We start from the raw sequence: 26,113 nt of genomic DNA on the forward strand, positions 1-26,113 counted from the left end.
AATAAGAAATTTTCAAACACAAAAAGACACACCCCTAACACATCTTGAACACTCAATTGAATTTCAAAACACACACCCTTTCCGACACAATCAAGAACACATCCCATCACAACAAGAAACCAGAAGATAGCGCTGAACTCACTAAGTTTCGGAGAATGACGCAAATCACGTCGAAACTAGTTAGCCAGGTAATTTACCACCAGAATTTATATAATACTTGCCGTACCCGTTAGAAATGCACCCGTTAGAAATAAATATGAAGTAATTGCATAATTAAAATAGGACATTTGATCCAGGGAACATTCGTGTTTGATAGAAGGATAAATCGTTTATTATGTTACTTAATTTAAATTGTATTAAAACATTAAAATGCGATCATTTTGATCCAGAGACCACTCATTTGGTAATAAAAATTATTTTAGAAAATACAGGAAACGAATGTACAGAATAGCCTATCAGGTTTCCTGTGCATAGGAAGCTATTTTAATCTTACCTGTCCTCGATTCACTCAGAAGTTACTGTAGTAACATTATAGCATTATGTCCATCTAGAGAAACTACACTTTCCAATGGTGAATTAATAATTAATTATACAAATCATTTAATTTATCTTCCGATATTACTTCATACAAACACAGAAACATTCTCTGTAGCGTTGCTTACTAGACTATACAAGCTGGCGCATAGCACAATCGAGAGTAGGTCTCAGAGAGTCATGACAATTTCTGCCGCTAGGTCCGCCTCGCTATACTAAGAAATGATGAATAGTTCCATTACTAAGCATTGTGTATCGTGAAAATAGTTTGATTAATTGTGCATTACTGATCGAGTACGAAAAATATAAATATGCCAAGCATATTACAGTCTTATTTGAGATTTATTGATGACTTGTTAAATATCAGTACGCAGATTTTCAGCGTCATTTAATGGAATTTACAATTTTGTTTCCCGAAAGTCTGAATTTATTGAATTAAAAATTTTGCTTCCGAACTACATTGTTCATATGGTTTATTTACTTTGGCAAGTTGATTCTTTTCAGTTCCGTGTTTTTCCTTCAGATTTCGTTCCCTCTAATTTTTTATAATTGCTGAAAGTGAACTACCGGTTTCTGCTACTTTCAGACATTGTTATTATTATTATTATTATTATTATTATTATTATTATTATTATTATTAGTAGTAGTAGTAGTAGTAGTAGTAGTAGTATCATCATCATCATCATCATCATCATCATCAAAATGAAATTAATATAGTTCTCAGCTTGTCTTGCCTTAAGGAAATCAGTAGCGTTATTCGAGGAAAAGAATATGATATACCATCATCATTTATAGTGGCGAAATATTCCACGAAAATAGTTAATTATTACTGCTGAATATTGGCACATATACGATTTGCATTATTTACGATACAACCAGGGACGTCGCTAAGGGGGTGCGAAAGGGTGCGCAAGCACCCCATAAAAATCGGAGTACCCCTTTCCGCACCCCAAAAGGTAATTTATTAACAAAATATTGGGCATAAATTATTTTGAAGAACAAAAACAAACAAACAATTTCGTGGATGTGAAAAAACAACTACGTCACATAGTGTATCGTAATGGATGTGATGAGCAATAATAATAATAATAATAATAATAATAATAATAATAATAATAATAATAATAATAATAATAATAATAATAATAATAATAATAATAAACAGATGTATAGTATGCGCGCAAGTGTATGAAAGAACATTTTGGAATTTTTATGTACCACATCCGCACCCTCCTTGCTCTGATCCTGGCGACGTCACTGGATACAACATACGCAGCAATGCGATTTTAATGTTGAGCATGCCGAGTTTAGTGTAACGTACTCCCCTCATCCTCCAAGCCAAATCAAATATTATTACGACATTACGAGTAATAAATAAATAAACAAATAAATAAATAAATAATAATTACTACAATTATTCGTTGTGATAAAGTACAATTATCACTGCATGGTGTACCGGAAATTCTACTTTATGTTTTCATTAAATTGACATGTCATGAGGGACGACAGAAAACAGCTCAGGGGAGCGAAATTCAGACATTACTAAAAATAAAATGAGGATCGGGGAGAGCAGATGCGCATGTGCCTATGGGCAGAAAATTCTAAAAAATATTGTCCCTGAGATTCCTGAGATATTTGTTTATGTTCTGGGAAATGGTCAAATTCGAAAACCATTTCTAATCATATATATTGCAGTGTAACTTCATAATTAATTTTATTTTAACTCCTAATTCAAAAACTGTTTACACATAATAAAATATCATAGCATTTGCTATTGCTACACACTACTGGATTAATCTTGCACAGGATAGGGACCGATGGTGGCAATGAACCTGCGGCAATGATCCTGGGGTTCCTTAAAAGCCATTTGTAAGTAACAGGTTAATCAGCAGGCCTATTAGATATTTATTTCACCGCTGCAAGTTGTGCAAGAAAATTCGCACATTTGTACTAATCATGTATTATGACTGCTGTTTGCTTTAGTAAAAATCATAACACTTCAACGTCAATATATTTTTAAAAGAGAAAGGGATAAGTTAGGCCTACTTATAAATGATTAAATTATGAAGTCAGGGAAATGGAAGATAATACAGTACCTTAATTCATTGGAATAATAATAATAATAATAATAATAATAATAATAATAATAAATGAATATGTGAATAGGTAGACTACAGTGTTCATGTAAAATTTATTAAGTTTCTTTCATTATTTCCGAAAAGGTTCGGCGTATTGATTGAACAACAGAAAGGTAGTACCTTAGTTTATAATATGTAATATCTTTTAATAACAAGAATGACAGCCTTTTATTGTAATATAATTGAGACGTAGAAGTTCGGAAATTACGTCTATTATCCATAAAATATTGTACGAAGCATTTAATAAGCAATGGTGAGTCCTTTAAATAAATGTCCCAAATGTCAATGTCATTTAAGTGTTCTGCTATGAATATTTAGTATAGAACAGCGCTCCAAGCGGCGGAATTGGCATTACGAGGGAACCACTTCAGACCCGCATTTCAAGCGCTATGCGCCAGCTTGTATAATCTCGTAAGCAACGCTCTGTAGGCTATATTTCATAGCATTCGTTTGTCGTTGTCCAAGGCCCCTTATAGACGAAGCTATTTGTTTTTTATTTCATTACACCGCCTTAGATGGCGTTGTTATTGTAATTTTGAAACTCATTTATCTCATTATATATCAGTCCTATCAAAATTTATCATAGAATAAAACTTATCGGAAATTATTTTTAAAGAAACTTTTGTTATGTAATATGTTTCGTGAAAATTAATAATAAGGGAGATATTTCGATTTATTTAATTCAAGCCCCCTTATTATCCAGTTTCTAAATAAAATATTTAGAATGCTATATAGTCTAAATTCTAAGCTACAACGAACTTAATTTATATTCCAATTTTCATATAAATCGGTTCAGCCATTATCGCGTGAAAAGGTAACAAATCTCCAGACAGACAGACAGACAGAAAGACAGACATACAAACAAAAATTTCAAAAAAGCGATTTTCGGTTTCAGGGCGGTTAATTACATACGTTAGGACCAATTATTTTTGGAAAATCGAAAATTACCAGCAAATTTCGGCTACAGATTTATTATTACTATAGATTAACACAGTAAAGCAGTCGTTACTTGTTAAATAACGTTAATCAGTCATTATACAAGTGTTAAAAGAATGTAACCAAGAATAAGTTAAAAAGCATAATTGATTATTCATTGTGTATATATATATATATATATATATATATATATATATATATATACACATTCAGTTCATTTTGTACCTACGGTTGTAATGTATGAGATAAGTGCAAAGGATTGAAACTTTGTATATTAAGTAGTCTATTTTATTTGTATAAGAAAATGACAGTCATACTAGCTAATATAAATATGCACCATGTCGTATCCTATTTTTTTAAAACTGTGACAAGGTGTAAAATTCCAAAAAAATGTTCACCACGCCGAACACAGGGATAATTTTGAATGATAGTTAATTATAAAATCCTTCTCTCATGAGCGCACCACAGGGTGTAAATAAAAGAGTTTTGTAGATTCTGAAAGGTTGTGGAGAAGAAAAAAGGACAAATTTTCATTACACATATTATAAGATTTGAGGAATTATTTTCGACGATATCAACGCTTTGTGAGCTTATAACGTTCACAACAGTAGCTGCATTCAAATTCTCGTAAGTTTACCTACATTAATTTTACATTCCATCAACATGCCGATGTATCACAAAAGCTATTCAACTTGCGGAACTTACTATAATCCAGGCCTCAAGCATCATGTTTTGACACCAATATCGGTGGCCACCACATCCATAAGTGTTTGTGATACATCAACAGAATAACAAACTGTAAAAGTAATGCACTGAACTCTAAATTTCAATATATTTGAGCTCAAATAAGACACTAGTCACTTTTATGAGTGTAACTCCACCAGTGTTGCCAACTGAGCAAAATGAAAACCCGCTAACATCTCGAAAACTGCAGAATCTGAATAAAAACCGCCAGATTTTTAAATGTGCCTTAAATACGAGTAACTGAGAAAATGGGCTTACTACTCGTAATATAACATGTAAACATGCTTCGTAATAAATTACTGAAGAATATCACAACTCACACAAACGCACATAACCATTATACATACATACATACATACATACATACATACATACATACATACATACATACATACATACATACATACATACATACATACATACATACATATACGTAGTGTTCCGCCAAAGGGCAGATATTTTACTGCAAATCCAGCATTCTCCAGTCTTTCCTATTGGCTTAATATAGAATGGACAAACCTTGAAAAAGCTGTCTATAAACCACTCGTTACTTTTCATTAAAATTCTAAGTTTTCTTTGGTGCCAAACATATTAATTATCCGACCTTTATTACTATTTTCCTGTAGATATGAGTCAAATAATTTAATAATAGATTCTCTCACCATGAAAAAAAATTCCTATGTTCGGGAATTTGAAAGTCTTCTAGTGATGTCGGATTTAGGAGTTGATCACATCTCCTCTCCCTTCGAATTGATTTCTTTAAATTTTCCTGTTAGAGCAAAAAAGTTATGACACCGCAAGAAACCCGTAATTCATTACCGGTACGATATGTTTGTGATAAAAATTTCGAACGGTCTTGGGCTGCGCACTCCGTATTTCGTGTTACTTGCTCTCTAGTAGGCCATACCAAATGTGAGGGTTTGAAGTTTGTATGATGCAACAATGGTTTTTGCACTCAACATGCTGAATGAGCACTATCTGCTCAAGGCCGAAGGTTACTCAAACATTCTGCAGTATTTTATTCAAGATTGAGGTTCACAACATTAATGTCCACATGGGCAGCTATTTTTTTTATTTATTTGTCTATATATCGTGGAGGCCTTAATAATGTGCGCAGTTTGAGATGTTTCGACATGAGCTCATTAATAGTTCCCTTGCAAGTATGGATAATAGCCATCGGCGTAGCGATATCGACGATCAAGTGCAATTTATGGTGGACAAAGGTGGCACATGGTGGTAGGTTTTCGAGGATTGCTTTCGCTTCCCTACCGGAATTCCATCATTGTTTAATTAATTACGATCATGCGATGATATGCAGTTCGTCTCCGATGGTGCACTGAGGGTAAAGACTACAGAGGAAAAAAGAACAGAAGCTTTGGCGCGTCTGTCATAGATGGGACGCAATGTCAATTACTCGTCATTGAGTAATAAACATTTTTACATTGAACCCTTAAAAAGTATAAAAACGAGGTTTTGCTGTACTGATGTATGGCACTCTTCAGTCCTACCGTGTTTTTGGAATGCCTGTTCTGAGGAATGAAAGTCCACCGAGCTCAAATCTTATTGTACCTGATTATGATTATTCTGACTTCAGATAGTAGTAAACTGCAGAGGAGAAATTTTACCCCCTTGCCTGTCATGCAAAATGGAGTAAAAATTAGTACTTTACTCTAGACCAGCGGTGACCAAAGCGGATGTCGTGATTACATCGTGTAATCACAGACATTCAAACGGGTACATTGTTGTGTGTTTCATTCACGTACTAAAGGCAAGCAGTGGCGGTATCATGTCGCTCTACAAACTCTGTCTCTACATGCAGTAAGAAGTGGTTTCGTAAAGAATGAGAAGGAGAACTTTTTTGTTGTTCTGTCGGACAAAATGTAATATGTTTACTTTGCTCAACGGTTCAATTAGGAGTATAGAAACATTAATTGCCACGCTGAATAATGTATTATTATTATTATTAATATTATTATTGACCACGAAATATATGTTCCTATAATTCTTTTCCACTTGCATGAATATTCATATTTTTAGATCTTCTCCCTAGAAGGATAAAATTATTAGGTTTTATCTCAATTTTAGTTTTCTTAATCTTTAGATGAGGGAAACTATTTATTAGTTACTCATTTAATAATAGTATTGTAGAAAAACTGATTCAATTTTATGTGCCAACGAACTGTTAAACGCCAGGAATTGACATGTCTTAAAACATAGCCAGGAAGAGAAAGATGAGATAAATAAATGTAAGGACCTCAGCTACCTAATGGGGTTTGAAATATCTCGTGCTCTAAAGTCTTTTAATAGAACACAATTTCTCAAAAGAGTAATCATTAAAATAGCTTAAATAACTTGTCCATAAGAAGTTTTTAATTTTGAAAAAACTACGAATTTCTCAACCAAGTAACGAGAGAAAAATTTAGAAAATGCCTGATTATATTCAAGAAAAAGGTTAAAAAAAAGAAGCAAGAAAAATCGTATATTATTCACTGGCTCTTGATGACAGCAGTGACATTACTGATACAGCAAAGCTTGAGATTTTTTATCTGCGGGATTGATCAAGATGTTAGTTCAGGAACCACCACTGTTTGTAGTTTTCATGCGTATATTTCATATTTTCATAAACAAAGCAGCTATTCCATGTGGCTGGAAATCAGCTGTAGTGATACCCATACATAAAGGTGGAAATAAATTAGATGTCGGAAACTACAGAACGATTAGCCTTACATCTGTCGTATGTAAAGTCATGGAGCATTTGATATCGGATTATATTCGCCATGTTCTAAATGCGAAAGACTGGTTTTACAACCGCCAGCATGGTTTTAGGGAAGACTTCTCATGTGATAGTCAAATTACGTCGCTGGTTCAGGATCTAGCTGAAGAGGTAGATAGAGGCGAAAGAATCGACGCAGTTGTGTTTGATTTTTCGAAAGCATTTGATTTGGTGCCACATGACATATTAATAGGTAAGTTAAGTAGGCTAGGAATAGATAAAAGAGTGGTGCTATGAATCCAAGAATTCTTAAACTGTAGAACCCAGAGAGTTAGAGTAGGTCATGAAATATCGGAAACTGGAAATGTAAGTTCAGGGGTGCCACAGGGCAGCATCCTGGGTACATTACTCTTTATAATATACGTAAATGACATGCCAGAATATTACATCAAATGTGAGGCTATTTGCAGACAACTGCATTACCTATAGAAAAAATTAGAAATAATTCAGATGTGGATGCTATTCAAACAGACTTGAATAAAATTTATAACTGGGCGTTAATGCATAGGATGAAAATAAATGGTTCTAAAATTAAATCTATAACATTTTGTAAAACCCGAGAGGAAACTAGTCTTAATTACAAATTCAGTGGTGTTGTAATTCTGCAAGAACAATGTTGTAAATACCTAGGAGTGTATTTAAACTCCAAACTTTCTTGGGGAGAGCATGTTGATAATGTTACGGGTAAAGCATGGGGGGCACTTCACTTTATTATGAGAATCTTGAGAAAGGCTAGCCCCAAATCGAGGGAAATAGCATATCTAACGTTAGTGCGACCGTTTATGGAATACGGAACTACATGTTGGGATCCCTATAGAACATATCAGATAAATTCCTTAGAAAGAATCCAGTATAGGGCAGCTAAATTTGTTAAAGGTAAAAGATAAGATGGAAACGATACGATAAAAGAACTTAAATGGGAAACTTTGGAAAACAGACGTAGGAAAACTAGAATAACATCATTGTATAGAGCACATCTAGGTCAGAAAGCATGGGTAGACATAACGGCTCGGTTAGAAAAGTCAACGTACTGTGGTAGGAACGATCATGATTTTAAAATCGAATGTAGGAAACAGAAAACGGATGTAGGTAAATTCTCATTTTTAAATAGGACTATAAATGATTGGAATGACCTACCTGCAGCGGTCTTTGAGGGATGTCCTTCCTTAAGGAGATTCAAGAATAACTTAAAAAGTTGTGTATAAAGTGCAAATTAAAATTGAGGTGACATTTAACATTTAATTTTTAAGGTGACATATATTTATTTAGCATGACGAGTTACTTCCTTGGTTTGAATTGTAAATTATTTAAAAATAGCGTGTAAGAGGGCCTTAGACTAGAAATGTTTAGCTTAAATGTAGCTCTGTTTATAAGTATGCATAAGGGTGTAATTATTTGACTTATTTGAACTGTTGTATCAGTGAAGCGAGGTGAGTCAGTGAAGTTATGGTTTTACAGTGCAGTAAATAGTTCCGATCAGTGATAATTTATAGCGTCAATGGAATGTGTTCTATAGTGTGAGTGAAATGTGTTATAGAGTGTCAGTGAAATGTGTCCTGAAGTGTCAGTGAAATGCGTCATAGTGCCACTACAGTGAGTGAGATGAGAATAAAGTGAAAGACTATAAAGTAGCCCAGATGCAAAACCAGCTAACTGTCAAAAAAATGAAAAATGAGATAATGGTAACCATGGTTTCAGTTCGTCATTAGCTACGTAATAAGCCATACATTCGGTTACAAATCCAACTCTAAACACTTCAAATCTAGTAAATAAAATTGCATACGCTTGCAAAATCTGCTAAGTGTGAAGAGCGTAAGGATGCAATATCTGCTAACTGCACAATGTCATGTATACTTTTGCAAAACCTGCTAAATGTCACTGAGACAACATGGCCATATTGAGAGTTACGGATGCAAAAGCTGCTATTTCGAGCTCCATAAGGATTACATTGAGCATACTAAAATAACGAATAAGATATTATTAGACGCTGATAATAAAGCTACTTTTTGCTCGTATAGTTAAATTGACTATACTGCTGCATTTAAGACATCATCTGAGAGTTTCTGCCCGCGCTTTATCGGGAACTTCTAACCTTTTATGTTAAGTGTTTTGAAGTCTTGAAGTGGTTACTGTGATTATCTTGCAGTTTTTTCAACTTTTGCCGAAATGAGTGTGGATGGATATGGTGTATCCTGTTTCAATAACTCTGTTAGTGTTGAGGGAGAAGATACAGATGATGAAGAGAATGGTACCAGTGAAAAGACGAATCCAAAAGTTTAAACAATAAAGGTAAACATTTCCAAAAGGACTACATTCCAATGGGTGTCATCCTTAAAGAAGCAAACATCAGGGTCATTGAAAGACTTCTGGAATTGTACTTCGGGTAGGACTGGTTTCGGAATGCAAACCTGACCTTCTACACCGAAATGTTCAATCAGCAGCAAGACCTTGCTGTTGCAGACCTGAGTGAAAATGAGGATGAACATATGGATGTAGTGGACTTCGAATTCATGGATGAGGAAGAACCGAACAATTTGTAAAGTGTTATATTACATTGATGTTTGTAGAAATTGCAACACCAAGAAGGATACATGTGACTGAAATGAAATTGATATCACAGTTTAGATATATGACACTACACAAAGGATTAGAATTACAGAACTGTACCTGATCTTTGACCGTGAGATTTCAATATGGAGTGAAGCTTCCATGCGCTGCAATCAGAGCTTCTACGCATCGTGGTATGGAATCAAAGAGTTCCTGGATATGTTCCTGGGGAATCTCCCTCCAAGCAGTTTGTATGCGAGTCCACAAAGAGTCAAGAATGTGTGCTGGAGGACCATGACGAACAAGTTGCCGACCAACCATATCCCAGACATGTTCGATGGGCGAAATGTCTGGCGAACGTGCAGGCCAGGAAAGCAGTGATACCCGTCGTTCTTCGAAGAAGACTTGCACAATCCTCGCCACATGTGACCGGACATTGTCCTGCTCAAATATGGCATGTGGAGTTGCCTGAGGGAGGGGCAGTACCTCGGACTCTAAGACCTCTCTAATGTAGCAGTTGAAGATCGGATTGTCCTGAATACGTAGGAAGCGAGATCACATATTGTATCACACTAGGAACTTGTCCGCAATGCCGCTCAACAATGCAGGCTCTCAGACCGCATTCACCACGGTAGCGCTTAACACGTTTGTGACCATAACTGTAGTACAAATTGAAGCGGGACTCGTACGAACACACTACATTTGGTACTCTGTTTTACGCATCTCCCGAGTTTGGGGTTGTTCGGGCATTCTTTCTGGGTGTTGCACTTTTCACAAACAGTAGTACATAAGGAAACCTTCAAACTATAACATTGGTATTCTGTTCTCTTTTTTTACTTTTTATAGTACAATATTTGTGTGTTTAATAATATTTAGGTATATAACGAAAATAAGAATGTTCCCTTCTACCGTCAGTTTGTTTCCAAGTTAGTCTTGTCAGATAAACTGTTAACATTGATCAAATACCAGGTTTTTCAAATTAATGTATCGTTAATATGCCTACCTATAGAGTTGCAAATCCTGCTAACTGCTCTGTTCAGCTGCAAAACCTGCTATTTGCAAATTAATATACAATATAACTAATTACCTATTAATCATATATTTCTGAACTGTAGGAAGACAGACTAAATATTTTTTCCCCATTATTTAAACTAGAAATCATACCTCTAGCATCTGTGGATAAGTTTTTACACAATTTTCCTCATTTTCCAAAATTCGTCTAACTTGCAAATAGCTGGTTTTGCAAATTGGCTACTCTATTGAAACTTATGTAGGGCCTCTATATATGTAGGTTGTATTGTAAAATTAGGTATTTCATTTATGTTTTATTATTAATTGTAATTATTGTGTTAAGTTGTACTGTGTATTCTTATTGTATTGAGTAAATATTTCATTGTGTATTGTACAATTATATTGTTTTTTTTTATTTTGTATTGTTTATATTGTGTATACCATTGCCACCGGGTGCTTGCCCACATGCAGTGTAAATACATACATACATACATACATACATACATACATACATACATACATACATACATACATACATGCATACATACATACATACAACTACCTTTCCCCCGTCTCCTTACTTCATAGGCTGTCTGTCGCATGTAATCACTGCAGCCCGAGTTTTGGTCATCGCTGCTCTAGACCAAAATAATAAGCTTTCAGGCATCGTCGCCATTATAGATTTAAGCCGCCATATCGATTGCTCACTACGTCACACTCTTCTCCGTAGCTCAACGGTTTAAGTACTGTGGCGGTACTGGTACCCGTACTCATCCGTGGATCAAAGGTGTGTTGAGGTAAACAGGGACAAAAAAATGGAAAAACCGGTGAGTTGTCTTGTGGTAACAAAATACCAACACCGTGAACAATATTTGGTAAAACTATTTAATTATTAATAAATAGACCCAAGAAAAGTGACATAACACAGAAAGAAACTTATTCCTCCCTTAAGAGACGGAACACCAACGAAACATTATAAAACCTTGACAATAAAATCATTCTCTAGCGAAGAGAAGGAGAACGCAACTTAGAGCTGAAATAAAATCTTAACATTAACTCTGTCTCAAGAGCAAAGAAATTGTAGTCACTGCCCCATAATGAATAGCAAATATAACTGTAAGGTAACCATAACCCTGGTAAGCAAAATTCCTTAACACAGAACCAGGTCGTCTAGTCATGTACATCATGTTCTCCTCCGGGATAAATATCTTGACTCACAAGGGAACGTTCCAGGTCATGGTGCTTGAATATAATGAAAATGTATACTTAAGCTAATTTTCGTTCGGTAAGAAACGGTGAGAAATAACCTTTCGTTTCGCTTTTTCCTCGTTTATGAAATATGACTTGAAAATCGATGCTACTTATACAGCTTCTTTCGCGCACTCGGATCCTCACAGTTCCGCGACACCTATCACAGCTCTCGCATTAATTCTCTACTCTATTTTTTTCCTTAACTCATATTAATACAGTACTCTAGCTGAAATACAAATTCAATTTGCATTTTAAATATGTATCAACTTTGTGACTCACCGTCAATATGATAGTGTGGATTTTTCTATTTCAGTAGGTTATTTTACGACGCTTTATCAACATCTTACGTTATTTAGTGTCTGAATGAGATGAAGGTGATAATGCCGGTGAAATAAGTCCGGGGTCCACCACCGATAATTACCCAGCATTTGCTCATATTGGGTTGAGGGAAAACCCCGGAAAAAATCTCCACCAGGTAACTTGTCCCACCCGGGATTCAAACCCGGACCACTTGGTTTCACGGCCAGATGCGCTAGCCGTTAGTCCACAAGTGTGGACGAAAGTGTGGATTCGAAATGAATTGGTCGGAACAAAGAGCCATTGAACAGTACAAACATTTTATATAAGCTGATTTTTCACACTCTTCTGTAAATCACACACACACACACACACACACTGTTTCCAACATACAACATTGGGTTGCAAGAATGTTATCAAACTTTCTCACATATTTCTCCGTCACATATCCACACCCGTGCCACGCGCATGTTAGCATGTCTGAGGACAGGTGAATGAAACTGTTAATACACAACGGAATGTAATGTCATTATGAAGTCCCTATCGCGCAATGTAGCTAATATTTTTACTGATAATTTTATGTCTGAAATAGTCTTCTACCCTTGGAATGACAATTTTATATTGCCTACAAAATAGAGATCCAAGGGTTGCACAAATCGTGTCGTTTTTGGAGGGATAAATTGTGTTTTAATTGTCTTACCAATTAAAGTAATTTTTACTCCTTCAAAAGTGAATATAGTGCCGTCTATATGACCACTCCAGAAATCCAGAAGTAGTAGGCTAATGTGTCTTTCTTAACATCCGGGAGAAATACATCTCTTAACCATCTTCTCACGTAGTTTTTTTTTTTTGTCAGTTTACCGGAATTACTTGATCACGGCATTAAATGGCTTATCTTCGTCTACACGTTGTTTTACTTTGGGTCCAAATTTCCCTTCGGATCTTGGAAGCATATGCACAATCGTGTTCCTAGACTTCCAGCTGCATGCCTATTGATTTGAACGGTGTACGAATGTCATGGATTGCACTACTACTATATTAATGTCATGGATTGCGCTACTACTATATTAATGTCATGGGTTGCACTACTACTATATTAATGTCATGGGTTGCACTACTACTATATTAATGTCATGGATTGCGCTACTACTATATTAATGTCATGGGTTGCACTACTACTATATTAATGTCATGGGTTGCACTACTACTATATTAATGTCATGGATTGCGCTACTACTATATTAATGTCATGGGTTGCACTACTACTATATTAATGTCATGGGTTGCACTACTACTATATTAATGTCATGGATTGCGCTACTACTATATTAATGTCATGGGTTGCACTACTACTATATTAATGTCATGGGTTGCACTACTACTATATTAATGTCATGGATTGCACTACTACTATATTAATGTCATGGATTGCGCTACTACTATATTAATGTCATGGGTTGCACTACTACTATATTAATGTCATGGGTTGCACTACTACTATATTAATGTCATGGATTGCACTACTACTATATTAATGTCATGGATTGCGCTACTACTATATTAATGTCATGGGTTGCACTACTACTATATTAATGTCATGGGTTGCACTACTACTATATTAATGTCATGGATTGCACTACTACTATATTAATGTCATGGGTTGCACTACTACTATATTAATGTCATGGGTTGCACTACTACTATATTAATGTGAGTTAAGAGAAAAAAATGAACAGCTGTGATACGGTGTCGCGGAACTATGATGGTCCGAGTGCGCGTAAGAAGCGGTATAAGTAGCAAAGATTTTCAAGTCAATATATTTCGTAAACGAGGAAAAAGCGAAACGAACGATTATCACCACGTTTCTTAACGAACCAAAATTAGCTTACATATGCATTTTCATGAAATTTAAGCACCATGACATGGGACGGTTCCTTTATCAGAATAAGCTGACAGGTTTCCTACAATTCACAAAAATAATACAATAAATGTAACTAATCAATTTCCTAACGAGTTCATCTGGAAAATCCACTGTTCTCACTAAGACACTGCATGGTGGAGGTGGATAATAACACACAAAATATAAGTAAAGTCGCCGCCCGCGTAAGGAGAACACTCATGCGGTCAAGACGGATCGGCGAAAGTGTCACAAGAGTGCAGACCAGCCTTTCTTAGGCTGGTATTCATAGTCGGCACTTTATATCACCACTTTGCAAAGTGACACTTCTGACGAAAGTGGCTCTTTCATATTAGTGGTATTCATAGACGATTGAACAAGTACACTTTATAAAGTGTCACTTTATACCAGCAAAGTGTAGAGTTACAATTAAGTTGGTAACAGAAGTTCCACGATGCCTTTCAAAACAAGTGAACAAGCGATAACAAATTAATGTATAACCCACAGATTATAATGCTTGTGATTTGAGTTGGGAGCCTAATTGATCGCGCGAAAAAGAAAATATATATTTAAAGTTGTTTTATTTCAGTTTCTAGTTTTTGTTGCCGATAGTTTAGATTATTTCAGCCAGTTCAGATATATAATATTTTATTAAATAGGTAGTGATACTGCTGGTGAAATTAGGTTAGGTTTTGTACAATACATAGCTGATCCATTGATTTATATAGTTAGATTATGTTTTGTGCATATCTTTTTCATTGATTTATATAGCTAGGATATCTTTTATTGGTTTATATAGTTAGGTTAAGTTGGACTGAGTAGGTTATATATATATATATATATATATATATATATATATATATATCGTTAGGTTAGGTTTTATACGCATCTGCTTCATTGGTATATCGTTTTATCCCCTCTATTTTCATTTTTGTCTTTTTCGTGAATAGTGAATGGAAGCCATAAGAACGAAATAAACACATTAGTCTACTAGTGCTATTATTATTACTTCTTTCTCTCTCTCTCTCTCTCTCTCTCTCTCTCTCTCTCTTGTCCATTATTGCTTGCTCTTCAGGAATATTTTGAATGCCAAGTTCTTCTACAATGCAAAACAAAATAGGCCTAGGCCTAATGATACGAGATCTCTTTTCACGGTGAGGTTATGACTGCACATGAACTAGAGACAGTATCTCAGCAGAAGCAGCCATATCAGATGTAGATTATTTCTTACTGGCATAAAAATATATATTATCAAAACAGTAATGATTATATCAAAATCAAGATAAATCTTATCTCAAAATACAGGTAGTCAACAAAAATCAAAATCATTTTAAACCCAATATATAATTATGGAATCTACTTAGAAAACAGGCACGTGAGGTCTCTCAATGCTAATTTTTAAGATATTTACGCCTACATTAGATTGAAGTTAAATATTATTTAAGTTAAAAAATTCGTTTCAATAATAAAAAATTGGTTATATGTATATAGGCATATCTACTTACATATCACTTCATCGAATTGAGGTTATAAATATACGAATGTTACAACAGAAATATCTGAACTATAATATTATAGATATTAATATATGGTACAGATCTGTAGGACAGAATTTTAATGCAGTCAATAACGGTATTATTGGAGGCACTGACAAACCTCTATTATTAGTTTTTGTCAACCGGCCATCGAAAAGATGAGCAGTTTCAATAACAGTTTCTTTATCAAATTGGAACCGTTTTTTTTAATTCTATAGCATTATAAAATTCCACGGGATTGTCTTTAGGCGTATCCCTAATGTAGCGCTTTCGTACATTGTCCAATAATTGTGCCACCTCTTCCGCATGTTCTAATAAATAGTTCGACAACTTCCAAGACGTCCGCCATTTTTCTACAAAGTGACACTTTTCGGCTCAAAGTGTGGTCGGAAGTACACTTTCATCCGAAGTGTTCCTTTGCACCAAAGTGTCGACTGTGCAACGGAAAAGTGATACTTTGCGTCTTACAAAGGACACTTTAATCGAAAGTGTCGACTATGAATACCAGCCTTAATACTGTACGATGCTTAGCGAGCACTCGCTCGCAGCCGACTACTTCTTAATACGATGTGTTTCAAGCACACGCTCCCAGCTGAGTGTTCGATTTCCGGAGAAATGCTCACCAAGAAAACAAAGAGAAGTATCCAGAACATAAAGATCGTTACAAATTCAAAATAACCAATAGGCATGCTCCCTTCCAGTTAGCCTCGACCACCCAAAAATTTCACACTGTCATTTAGTGAAAGAAAAAAAGGAAACGTAAATGGATTAAATAAAGTTAAAATAAAACAAAATAAAAGGAAAGAAAAGGAATAAAGATAAGATAAGGAAAAGGAAAAAAGAGAAAACAAGGAATATGTACACTTTGCGGCAAAAAGAATTGGCCGACTCTTGGTCGATAGAAATGCTAAGTTCTACCGCGCGGTTCACTCGTGTAAACGTAACCCACTGCAAGGCATTGCTGTGGTGTCTCTTCATTGAAAGTCGTCCGTCTATAATGTAATAAACCTAACGAGCAGTGTGTGGCCCAGTGGTAAGAAGTCTGCCATCCGTATCAGAGGTTGTGAGTTCGCCTCCCGGTACGGTAAAATTATTATTTTTTTTATTTTAACTTTTACTTAATTTATTAGTTTGAATGTGAAATGGCATTTGTTAACAAACTTCGTTATGCCTGCCTTGTAAAAATATTATTGCCCCATCACCTGTGGGCTATTAATAAACGACAAAAATACTTGAAGAGTTCGGGGGAAAAACAATGAATGTCACAGTTTTGTTAAGGTTGATGTAATTATCTAATTCAATGGATCACTACGAAATTTAATGTTGTTCTTATGAAAAATAGTAAAAAGGAGAATTATCACCACGAATACAGTAATCCTTTCCTTTATTTTCTATAGAAACAGCACTACATCTTGCAGTTATAGACTCAATTAGATCATTATCTAATCCTCAACAGAAATGTGACATTCATCTTTTTCCCGCGAACTCTTCACTTGTTTCACATCCTAAAAAACCGGACGCATATAAAACACAAATAAATAATTAAATTAAATTAATAAAAACACACATTTTTTTTTAAATATTAACAAAACAAGGCCTGTGGTGGGGACTAGTATCTCGTACACAAACCACCTGCGTCAACAACTGCCCTCATTCCTCGCGGGATGGTGTCCACAAGACTATGGAACACGTCTAAATTCTTGGCCATCTCCTCCCACGCATCTAGAACTCTGTCAAACAATTCCTCAGATATCCGAACGGGTGGTTGTTCTCCCCAATTAGAGCGTAGGATCGTTTTGACTGCAGCCCACAAATTTTGAATCGGATTCATATCTGGTGAATTTGGAGGCCAGTCGACTGGGTCGACATCTCGCCTCCTCGTAAACCATCCTTGAATCCGGTTGGCGGTGTGTATCGGATGATTATCCTGCTGGAAGAAAAGTGTTCCTTCTGGATATCGTTTTCGGGCGGAAGGGATCATTACATTTGCCAAAATGTGTTCGTAGACTTCTGCCGTAAACCGCCCGTGGATGCGTTCCAAAAGTCCTGCCCTATCGTATGACATCCACCCCCAACGCAACCCGACTTGTTAATAATTCGTCTCACGAAGCGTTCATTGTATCGGTGGCCATTCATACAATAAACTAGGGCAGTACTATCGTTGCTATTGGAGACAATTACCTCGTCGGAGAAAATGACATTTCTCCAATCGAAGTCCTGTCAGAGAGTAGCAGAATATCCTATGCGAACCAGGGCAATGTGTTATTGTTTCTGTGCCATCATCAAGCGTAATGACGAGAGAGAACGTTGTATTAACAGCAGTATTGCTTGAAAGAGAGATGGAGGTTTATTATTTATTAGAGTTTGGGCATATTCTAAGAGATATCGCCACATAATTGTAGCTTTGCGAGACATATATGATATCAAATTTGTAATTGAATCGGTTATTGTTGAAAGGAACTAAGTCCAATTTTAAAGTTTTGAGATAATCGAAAAAAAAACTGTTTTTTGGATAATCTATCGAAGATTAAACCAACATATATTGTACACATAAAAAATGTGTACAATATGTGTTCGTTTAATCTCGATAGACTATCCACAAAATAGTTTTTTTTTCGACTATCTCAAGACTTTAAAAAGTGGACTTAGTTCCTTTCAACAATAACCGATTCAATTAAAAAAAAAAGAAGATTGGGGGAGATTCGAATCTTGAGCTACTACTATCAACTTGTTCAATAGACCAATGCCGTAACGACTTACGCTACTGTGCCTGTTAACATCAGTTCGGCATAATACGTGGTTTTCTGTTCATATTCGCTCCGGTTGATTTTGTATTTATGAATTTTATTATTATTATTTCACTCTTCAAGGGCCCTGATGTATCTAGAATCAACCCGCCATTCGATTTTATTATATATTTTAGACTCTTAAACAAAAATACAGCAAATTTAAATGGTTTAATTATGTGTTACCTAGTGAACTATGGCTTTCACGAGACGAGCATGCGCAGTGTTATGCCTCTGAACCTTAGAAATTGTCGGCCGGCCCATTCTTTTTGCCGCTAAGTTTACGTGGCGTGGAAACCAAACGTCTCAGTACACATTATCGTGGCTCATCGAGATTGTTCCAATGGTAGACATCAACTAATAAACTTTTATTTTTAAGTATTCCAAGTACAAATACGCAATTGTCAAATGAATTAAATCACAGAAGAACAAAGTCTTGTGAATCTTTTAGTAATTTACCACATTTCTACATACCCACTTATTACAGTCATGAAGTAAAATAATTACAACATCGTTATCAGCATAATTACTACCACTTGCTCGTACAAAAGGTTGGATAAAAAGTAGTGGCAGCAGTTCGATATTTCTGACATGACTTTATTCATAGGAGTACAACATTTACGTATCTTCAATATAGTCGCCCCCTTAGTTATCAACTTTTGCCAAATGTTTGGAAAGGGGTCGTACACCATCAGCGCGTCCATCTTTGTTGATGTTCCGTATTCATCGCCCTATAGCATGGATGAGTTAAGCTCTGGTATTGTACCGGGTCCCTGGCAGTGTTCTTTCACTTTGGCGAAGAGATCGTAATCGAATGGACTCATATCGAGTGAGTATGGTGGATGTTCCAGAATCTCCCATTGCCAGCGGCGCAAGAGGTCCTTGACAGCAGCAGCGGTGTGACTCCTTGCATTGTCATGAAAAATGATGGTGTTCTGTAGCACCAAGAGTCGTTTTTTCTCCTGAGGACTGGACGAAGGTGGTGCTGCAGGAACCTGCAGTAGTAGTCCGCATTTACCGTCTGCCTTGGAGGTACAGCATGGTGCAATATTACCCCATCAGTGTCATACGTCACAATGAACATCACCTTCATAGCACTTTGTGTAGGGCGCACTTTCTTTGGACGAGGAGAACCGTGATGCTTTCATTCATTTGATTGGCGTTTCAAGTTTTGTTCGTATGAGCGAGCCCACGTTTCGTCCATAGCGACAATTCGTCCAAGAAAGTCGTCATTTTACCTTTGGTACTGGTCCAACAAGGCCTGTGCAACTGCATAGCGGTGCCATTGTTGCATCTGGAATATTTCATGGGGTATCCAACGCGCTGTAATTTTGCGGTAACCCAGAATATTGTGGAGAATGTGGAGCACAGTTTTGTGACATAATCCGACTTCCGCTGCTAACTCACGCGCAGTCCATCGGCGTTCAGTATCCAACCGAGAAGCAAGGAGTTGAACTGTGTTGTTCTCCACGTGGGGTCATCCTGTACGGAGGTTGTCCTGAACGGCGTCCTTGCCTTCCCGGAACGCTTTAACCCATCGCGCCACTGTGCTATATGGCAACGATGCATTGCCACATGCTTCACGCAGTCCCTGAACACATTCTTGTGCAATACGACCTCGTGCCACTTCAATTTTGACCCAGGAGCGTTGCTCTAGTTTTGTAAACATGGTCTTAGGGCACTCGCAATATCCCTATGAAAGGCAACGTTCTACACACTGCAATAGATTGACAGAGTACTGTCGCCGCTGGCTGCACTAACTCATCTAGCAGTCCTTGTTCATGTCCACACAGCTGGCAGCTCTCGAACGCACCATTGTCATGTGACAGTAAAGTTGCCATATCTTTTTATCCAACCTTTGTATTTGAAATTCGATTATATTTAGGCTATAGTATTTATTTTGAAGCCAACTAGATTTGCAGCATGTTTAAACCAAGTGTAGGCCTACAATCAAACTGGGACTCAATATGGAACACAAGTAACTGGACATAAAGTCACAAATCTTCACTAAAAAAAATGCAGTTGACACAATAAGAACTTCAAATAAAAAAAATAGGATATATAATTGCAATAATATATTTCTTAACGCAGCTTGAAATGTTACTTTCAATATTATTCACTTTGCATTCACTTCAAATCCAAGTTCATTGAACAGTGTACTGCAAGGGAGTGGACGAACCCTAGAACTGTCCCCTGCTAGGCGCATTCTCAATGTCATGATTTCACTGTGCTAAGGTTCGCGGCGTATCCAGGTTTCATGCAGGCGTTCCGTTTGTTCGTAGACAAGCTCTACAGTTACGTCAGCGATCATGTTAAACAAGTAATGTTTCTGACACTAATATAATATATTTACAACCATGTGTAAAATATTAATAAGTGCCTTATTAAATATACTGTAAATAATCTCTTTGGTTATTTCAAACTATAAATGTATGTCTTGATATTTATTATGGAAATAAGTAGTTAATCACAATTAGAAAGATTTTATATCTATCATAATTCAAGTTAGGGGCCTACGTGTATTTCAAACTCTTATATAAATAACCAACGCCACAGATATGCATTTCCATTCACATTCGGTAATGTTTAAAACGATGTTGCTATCTACTATTTTGTATCTGGTTGCTGTTTGTGGATTCTCAGGTATGTACTTAGGATAAAAGCAATATGTAATGTAATCTTAGCAGTACTTGAAGTGTCGGCATTACGAAATTATGTCTATTATCTTTGAAAGCAAATACATCACCACCGCAATCACTATCACCACCACCAGGGCCTGATTGAGGCAGGAGACTATGGAGCCTCTGCTCAGGGCCTCATGATTCTGGGGGCCTCACAATCCAGGAACAAGCCTTTTTTAAATGAATTACGCAAATGAAATTGACAACAACTCTGCCAAATGAAATCAGAATCGACGAAATAGGTAATTACGTAATTAATGATGTTAGAAAACGCATAAAAATCACTTCATTATTTTAAGTTTAGAGTGATAAGGTGGTTGCAGAGTTTAATGTGTTCAACTTGTAAAAGTTGGCTACTTTGTACAGATTATTCAATTGTAACAGTGTAACAGTAGGCCTATTTAAACAATTAATAATGAATTCAGCAGTCAAAGTCAATAACATTGTCAGTTCTCATTGTATTAAATGCTAAACCAAGTACTAGCGCTGTGATTCTGGCAGGTTACCTAATTTTTTGTTAATATAGCACCATTATCGGTGGGTAATGGTGATGTTAAAGAGGAATATTCAAAATTAAAAATGGAATCCCAAGCAATTTTGAGTTAGGTGCCAGTATTTTAGTTTAATTCTGCTACATAGTTTATTTCAGTGTTTAATTAATAGTTCATAGTATTTTGTTGCTTAATTCGTAAATAACTCTTGTATACATGTAACTCTCATCTAAATCAAATTGTTGAATTCTTTGTAAGTTCATGCATATGCATATACACTTTTTGCTGGTTGAGTGGAAGAGAAGGCCTTACGGCCTTAACTCTGCCAGCTAAAATAAATAATAATAATAATAATAATAATAATAATAATTATTATTATTATTATTATTATTATTATTATTATTATTATTATTATTATTATAAAAGAAAACGGAAAGATATTGAATATCAATAACAGGAAAAACAATGGTAATCACTGATCAAGTATGTTTCTTCAGGTGTTAATGACAGTAACTCTCTGTACACACAGAAATCTCCAGTTTCAAAAAGTTAAAAATATTTTAACACAGGCTAATGAAGATGTTTACACATGGAGACAACAATCCGCCACAGCTGCTAAACTGGGGAGAGTCGAGGTATTTTTTACATAAGCCTAAACCTGAATCTAGGAAAAATGAACATTCCTTGAAAACTCCTAAACTACGGCACAGGTACTACAACCAATACAATCAGCTCTGACCCTGTCTTGTGGCTACATTTAATAACTGACAACTTATGAGATCACTTTATTTTAATCCTCCTCAAAATAGAAAATTAAGTAATTGTTGAAAGGTGAAGGTGACAGAATTTAAAATAAAATACACAGGCCTAGTCATATTTGAAAAGAAGGGGCCTCTGAAATTGTAAATCAGGCCCTGACCACCACTACCACTATTACCATCGTCAACATCGTGACCGCCATCGGAAAACAACTTAGTTTCCTAGGCTAGTCAATAAACTCAATCTGATCGTCTACAAAGCTCAGCACAAGATTCACATATCCTTCAATCGCTGATGAACAGATTATATCAAAATTATGTGAATTAGTCTAAAATAGCGACAGGGGATGTATGAAATCACTTGGATTGCAAACATCTTTATTTTTGCTATGTATTTTTTATATTAGATAAGGATGGATTTAAGTATTAAATAAATGCTATCAGAGCAGGATGAGAGAAGCGTATCCAATAAAATCAGATTATGAAGCGAGACGGACGACACAAAATATGGAGAGAATGGAGTGACATGGATCACGTGAAAAACTGACGAGGCACAAACTTCATGTTACACTTGTATTTCCATGGTACCGAACCGCGAGTGAGTCAGAGTATACCTTCCATGTCAAAACGTTACATTCGTTCTCTTTTTTACCTCTAAAATAGACATTTTGCATAAAAAAAACCTGGAATATCTGTTAGTGAGTCGCCACGATAGGGTCGAAGTTCTCATTGATGTCGAGGTGTTTATCAAGCAATTAGATATTATGTTCATGAACATACATCAACCTAAATGGAATAGAAGAAAACTCAGATAAAGCAACGAATACAACAAAGCTCAAGAATTCCAGTGAGAATAATTTCCAGGGAAAATTGTTCCGGGGCCGGGTATCGATCCCAGGACCCTTAGCTTAGCACACAAATGTTCTACCGACGGAACTACTCAGGAACTATACATGGCACCGTCACAATTTTTCTCTTTATATCCACACAACAAACACATTGATAGCTGTGAAGATGGGCTATTGATAAGTGCTGGAATTTCAACGGTGGAAAAGAAAGCTAATAAGGAAGTAAGAACAGGAATTAATGCGGAAGAGACAGTGACGGGCAGAAAAGAAGAATGATAATTAAATTGGTTTGGACATATTAAATCCTGCTGGGTCCTGAGACATGTTTTGTTTTATTTTTGAAATTCAATATAATTCTACACTTAAAAAAAGTCACTTACATGAGAAAAAATCCTGAAAATATTATGCAGGTTACAGTTTGGGCACAAATGCAGGTATAATATACTATACTTCAGGTCTCTACATATACAGCTTATATCATATTTTTTACTCTTAAAATATAACGTTTACTGTGTACTTCGAAAGCATGTCGTACGATGCCTTGACCTTGAGTTGCTGGTTGCCATTTTCATTTACAAATAATTGAAACACGCATTGTAATGATAGAATAGATCTTCTTGTGCTTTCTATAAGTCCCAAGAGATATCAGGAGCTTAACAAGCACAGAAAAGAAATGATCGATAACGATTCCACCTAGTGGAAAATTTGAAACTAAATGCATGTATGAAATATAGTATACTATATTTCAGGACCTAGAGGGTAGTACGGATACTGGAAGAACGTCTGCCTGCGTAAAATAATATTTCAGTGGAGACCATCTGGAAGGAGAAAGATAGTAGACCACATTCCTCATTACTTCAATAATAGATGTCGGTAACCTGGGACAAGTTGACACCTTGCAATTAGTCTTGGCGAGGTGGACTGAACGGCAAGATGCTAGCAACAACAGGGATATTCTTATGTAGGTGTACTTCCATAATAATAATAATAATAATAATAATAATAATAATAATAATAATAATAATAATAATAATGATTACAATTATTACAACTATCGCCATGTAAAAACTAAAAGTTTTCTGGTCTCACCCACAAATGTCTAGCATACTCGTCTATACAGTAGAGGCCTGCACGGGCCGAAATTCTTAGACCCGGCTCGATCTGAACCAGACCCGAACCCGACATTACCTTTATTGTTATTACCCGAGTCCTACCCGAATCCCGAGTTTAGCTTAGAATGACATGTAGAAGTACAGAATCAAAATATATCCGTAAAAACAAAATGAGCTACGTACTTAAAATTACATTTGTTTTGCTACTGTCAGCAGACTAGAAGATAAAACAGAGCCCAGGAGACACAGGAATCAGGAACAGAGATCATCACTCCAGTAGGAGCATGAGACAAGTGATCTTCCAGTCCCTCAATGCTCTGTATCTATGACAGAGTAGAGACCAGACAAATGCAGTTACGAAATGCGAACTCAAACTAAACAATAACTTACGATACCGAGAGTCTACTACTCTGAATGAGTGTCTGGTGGACATTAAAATCTTTGTATTATTTTTAAACAGTACCTAATTCGCGGGAAAAAAAATATTTATGTTTCTTTAAGACCTGAGCCCGGCCCGAGTTCGACAAGGATCAGCGAAATTCAAGACGAAACCGGCCCACGGGCCGATCCGGGCCAGGACCAGGCCTAGCCCCGCGGGCTTGACCCGAGCCCCTGCAGAGTTCTACGCATAGGCCTACAATGCCATATCTTCATTTCCTCTGACTTGGTGAAAGTTCCATAGCTCTGGTTTGACCCCGCGATTTCTGGCTCTTTCCAAAGCTAAAATCGACATTGAAAGGTAGAAGAATGCAAGAATATAGAGCTTGGAGAGGATTACGAGGCAGCTGAAGGGGACCCCTAAAGAAGTCTTTGCAGATTGTTTTGAAAAGTGGAATGAACCTTGGGAATTCTGTGGGAGGTCCCAATGGGAGTACGTTGAAGTGGAATAAGACACCATTGTCCTAGGCAGGTGGATGGATACTGTCCGGACAAATCTCGTAAAGACAAAACAAAGTACACACACATAGTCCCAACAAAATTGAGATCCACTTTCCTCATGGAACTTGAACGAGATGTCTGGGTTTGTTCAAATTTAGAAATTAACATTACGTGTGACGAGTTAAATATCAACGCAACTTGCTAAACCTATTTATCTGTTCAGAAATGAATAATTTACTTCCAGACGGCAGTGCTACGGATGAAGTAGGAAGTCAGCTACAGCCAAAAATTATTGGTGGAAGGAATGCTTCAGAAAATGAGTTTCCTTTCGTGGTAAGCACTGCAAGGATCACTCTATTTTATGTATATTTTTTGCAGTTTTCTCTCTAAACTATCCGTCTGATAAGACTGGCATTAGTTCTCGAAACGAAACATATTCCAAATTAGTCCTGTGTTAGCTGTGTCCATAGCCAAAGGTAAGTCACGATCGTATGTACTGTCTTCCTCCGACGAGTTTAGCGCTGGGACCTGAGGTATTCTTATCATCGGTGCGGGGGGGTTGCAGGTAGATTCTTTTGTTGCTACAGCCAAGCCGAGCCGAGCGCAGTGGGAAGTATTAATAGTCCAAAAATATGCAGTCTTCAGTTCTGTAGTGTGTTCTAGTAGTGTGTGACTGTGTGCACGTGTTAGGTACTCTATATATGAGTGAAATGTTTTCAGTATGATTGTACTTCCTTCCAGGCTGTCACTGTCACTGTTCCCTCCCACTCCAGTACCGCGCTAGGCTAGTCGGAACTGCATTCCTCTCACCACTAAACTCCTCAGAGGATGACAGTAAGCCCGCTGGGGACCGTCGTACTTCAGGGTGTCTCTGATAACTGAAAAGATACCTTCT

The 26,113-nt window shown here is 36.4% G+C and overlaps 1 protein-coding gene across 1 annotated transcript in view; it reads left to right on the forward strand.

Moving 5' to 3' along the window:
- Positions 1-21,032: 21,032 nt before the first annotated feature.
- LOC138713450 (trypsin alpha-like) overlaps positions 21,033-26,113 on the forward strand; it is a 40,783-nt gene continuing 35,702 nt past the window's right edge. Inside the window, exons 1-2 of the mRNA XM_069845559.1 lie at positions 21,033-21,092; positions 25,463-25,551. Coding sequence (XP_069701660.1) covers positions 21,044-21,092; positions 25,463-25,551 — 138 coding nt within the window. The 5' untranslated portion in view covers positions 21,033-21,043. The remainder of the gene's footprint in view (positions 21,093-25,462; positions 25,552-26,113) is intronic.

The sequence above is a fragment of the Periplaneta americana genome, chromosome 14, assembly GCF_040183065.1.
Source record: "Periplaneta americana isolate PAMFEO1 chromosome 14, P.americana_PAMFEO1_priV1, whole genome shotgun sequence".
In the NCBI taxonomy this organism is placed as follows: Eukaryota; Metazoa; Arthropoda; class Insecta; order Blattodea; family Blattidae; genus Periplaneta; species Periplaneta americana.